Genomic DNA, 3,830 nt, shown 5'->3' with positions numbered 1-3,830 from the left:
CTTGAAATTGTAATTGCGATTATTAATTACGATTATCACAATTTACATTGAATGATGTTTATACCATTGTTTTATGCAACTGCATGCCGTATTTTTATCTCTAACTTCTAACTGAAAAAAACGTTAGTGCTTTACTATAGTATTAAGCCTCGAATATCAACTAATATTGGTTGTTTCCCTTAAGATAACATGTAGAAAGAAAAAAAACGCAATTTAAGCACATAAGTAGACTTCGAACGATTAATCGCCGCTTTGAACGCTTACATAATTGTGGCATTCCGTAATTGTAATCGCGATTATAAATTCGATTAATTGTGCAGCTCTTCTTAGCGTTGTCCACTTGCGATCGGATCGACGAAAACGCATGTTCTACTTCCTTCCGCCACGGATTCAAAGCTCAAGCTGACAGTTAAACATACGTCACGTTTAGAATCCGTATCAAGGGCATGTGCTGCTTCAGTTCGGTTATTAGTGAGAAATAATGAGGTTATAAGAGAAAAACAATGCGGCAAGTCGTGCATCCAAATGAGAGACCGCGAAGCTAGACGTTTCTTCTTATTACTCTATGATTAGCTCAGTGAATAATAATAAAATAAATACAAGCGGTGAAAGGGGCGTTCCTGTAGCGATATCTCACGGTTCTCAACCAATCAGATTTGAGAACCAGAACGAACTGTTGTATAATGTAAAGTAGCACTGCACAGTATTAGCGGAGTACATCAAATATAGATTAATCACTAATGACGCTACAAAAGAGTCCAGAGCAGGGAGTGATTTTGTCTTTTGCTGTTTGATAAACAAACCATACTCGTCAAAGTGCTTGACGTTTTATAACCTTATTGAGGAATCCAGAATAAACACCAACCTATTTGTTCTTCGGTGTCTTCTTGCTTTATTCCGCAGGGTTCTGGAGCATTCATGTTCTCTGTAATCCTTTATGCTCTTCACCTGTAACTTAGTGAGAGGAGTTCAACTGAGACAAGAAAAATAAACTCGTTTTACATTAAACATCGAAACAATCACACACAGGAGTCTTACTGAATTTAACAGTAGCTCCTCGCATCGCTGCACGCAAAGCTAAACGTGTATTTCATAATAATAGCAATGTACCACACGAATGACTCCGTAAAACGTCGCTTTAACTATAACTGTGTAAAGTGTATTGTTTACCTCACCTCAGGAGACGGAGGGCGCCGGTGGTGACGTCATCGCAGCGAGACGGAGTGAGGGCAAGTCCGGCTCTTTTCAAAAGATTCGGATCTTTTGGCTCGGCTCCCAAATGGCTCTTCGTTTAAGTGTCACTCGGAGCCTTCTATTTTAGCCATTTTCCATTCAGTGTTTTCATAAAAGTCTTAATACACAGTTAACATTTTAATAAAACTTTAATTGAACAACTGAACACAGCAAACAAATCAAATCAAATAAATAAAGGCAAAAGGAGGGCCAGTAGGAGCCATGGATACGAGCTCCAGGAAAAGGTTTAGGTCAGTGCTACTTTAGTAGAAAACTTTACCCATCAATTCTCCTCCAGGCAATTTTCGACCCCAGCACAAAGTTTTTGGGCATATTTGTTGGCTCCGTGCATGATTCCAGGGTCTTAAAAACAGTCCTGTATCTGTCTCACGGTCGTACCCTCCACCTAGCTTTTTTCTCATTGGAGATAGTGGCTACCCCCGCTTACCACAAAGTAGTATACTTCAAGTTTATTTTATTAAGTATACTTAAGTAAAGTTCAAGTATATTTTTAAGTATACTTTATGTAGCAAGTATACAAATATCAGTGTATACTTGTAAGTGTACTATATAGTACTATTTGTACTATTTCAATACTCCTTGGGACTAAATTGGCCCACTTTCTAGTATATAAAAGTATACTACTTTAAGTACAACAGTAGTAAACTTTAAGTACACAACAATATTTTTTAGCTTGTACTGCAACTATACTAAAAGTGAACTTATATGAATACCGATAGTTTACTAATTAAATACTTGTAGTAGCATTTTTAGTACACTTTGAAGTATAGTCTCAGTAAACTACTAGTTTAGTAGTTTTATACTGCAAGTATACTCGTAAGTTTTCTTTAAGTGAACTTTGCATCATACTTTAAGTATACTACTATGTGCCTATTTAGGTATTAATTAGCATTTATTTTGTTATATGAATATCTGAACATACAAAACACCAAAAGAAAGAATTGATATTTGGGCAGATGCCTATACATCACAGCTTCTGGAGAAGACGCATAAAAATGCGGATGTGTTCAGCAAGTTCAGCAACGGATGAAGGAGAGGGGATTTGAGCGGTCTCCCACACAGTGTTGCGTTAAAGTAAAAAAACATTATATGAAGGTGCGCGATGCTCTAAACAAGAGTGGCAGTTCCGGAGAAGAAAAAGACAAATGTCCATGGTACGACGAACTGGACAGAATCCTAGGAACACGACCAACAGTTTGTACCGTGGACATTGTCGAGTCGTATAGCCCTACAGACAAGACCTCATCAAGCCAAAGGACTCCATCTCCTTCTAGCAGCTACTCTGAAGAAACCTTGGCTGCTGGTGAAGTATTCTGCTGTGACCCACATACACACACTATGTGTGCAACGCTACATATGAACAACAATTAAATTAGAATCAAAACAATTACAAGCAAAAGATTTCTTCACTTTGACTGACAAAATTCTATAGGGACCATAACATTACCCCTACAGGCTTGAAAAATAGGCACACGGTGCATTTCTAATATCCTGAGCCCTCTGGTCTCCGGCCTGCTCACGATTCTCTCTGTCATCCACTTCACCTTCATCCTCTTCATAGACTCTCTCATTGAACATTTCATTGTGGACTTCACAAAAGTTGTGGAATACACAACATGCTGAAATTATTCGGCCGACCAGAGAAATAATGGATAGGCAGCATCTCCTAAGATCATAAGAGGCACATTTACTCCCTCAAATATTTCAATCCACTGTGGCAACAGTCTGCTGCTCTGGCTAACATCAAAAAGAGATGAAAGGGCAAAAACACAAGCATCGTGGACTCTTCCTGGCTCATGTCCCAAAACTTCATTTTGTTGTCTACCACAGCCTGAATGATGACTGAATATTGCCCCTTCTGATTAAAGTACCTCCTATGACAGACAAATCTGGTAAAAAAGCACTGTGTGGCTAAAGCCCAAAGTATACTTCACTTTTTACGCGTACGCGAGGGACAGCATACGGGAATTGCGTCATCAGAACAGTACGCGCGTACTGTACATGCACCACCTGATTGTTGTAACCGCGCGTACTTTGTACTTTGCTCAGGTTGCACATGTGCACTGAAGTCATTTTGCTGTAATCTGTTTTTCCACATAGTGGCAACACTGTCCCGGGCCATTCTTTCACAGTAAAAACGAAACTAAAGAGACGGGACAACGACAACAAAATAGCGGCGACTGCAACAACAGACGCTCACATTGACAAGCGCGTGCGTGTGAGCGAGAGGGTATGAGACAGCTCAGCTTTGGTTTAAAAGAGTTCAAAAATACTTGTTATCAGTCATGACAATCGAGCAGACACTGCACATGGACGAAGATTTCTAGAGCGCATGCGTCGACCGCCCGTGTTCGTGCACGACTTCAAATGGAGTATACTTTGAAATGCTACGCGTGTTCGACTGTATGCATATACGCTAGCTTACAAGTACAAAAACGAAGTATATTAGGCCTTAAGCAGAGATTTCTACTATGTAATTTGGGGTGATGAAATGCCTACACATAGTAGTATGCAGTACTAATAGCAGTAATGGTGACTGTATGAACATAGCCCCTCACGAGTGGTGGGGGGTGGGG

At 39.8% G+C, this 3,830-nt stretch overlaps 2 protein-coding genes across 2 annotated transcripts in view; both read right to left on the bottom strand.

Annotated features, from left to right (window-relative positions):
- The window catches only part of LOC107681822 (gastrula zinc finger protein XlCGF8.2DB-like), a 6,951-nt gene extending 5,929 nt beyond the window's left edge, over nt 1-1,022 (bottom strand). The window contains exon 1 of the mRNA XM_016478172.1: nt 866-1,022. Within this exon, the coding sequence (XP_016333658.1) occupies nt 866-920 (55 nt within the window). The 5' untranslated portion in view covers nt 921-1,022. The remainder of the gene's footprint in view (nt 1-865) is intronic.
- Nucleotides 1,023-2,703: 1,681 nt separating this feature from the next.
- LOC107681864 (gastrula zinc finger protein XlCGF57.1-like) overlaps nt 2,704-3,830 on the bottom strand; it is an 83,620-nt gene continuing 82,493 nt past the window's right edge. Inside the window, exon 6 of the mRNA XM_016478230.1 lies at nt 2,704-2,843. Coding sequence (XP_016333716.1) covers nt 2,704-2,843 — 140 coding nt within the window. The remainder of the gene's footprint in view (nt 2,844-3,830) is intronic.

Source organism: Sinocyclocheilus anshuiensis, unplaced genomic scaffold, assembly GCF_001515605.1.
Source record: "Sinocyclocheilus anshuiensis isolate Anshui unplaced genomic scaffold, SAMN03320099.WGS_v1.1 scaffold1973, whole genome shotgun sequence".
Lineage (NCBI taxonomy): Eukaryota > Metazoa > Chordata > Actinopteri > Cypriniformes > Cyprinidae > Sinocyclocheilus > Sinocyclocheilus anshuiensis.
Note: the sequence above shows the minus strand (reverse complement) of the source record. Positions and strands in the feature narration are given on the sequence as shown.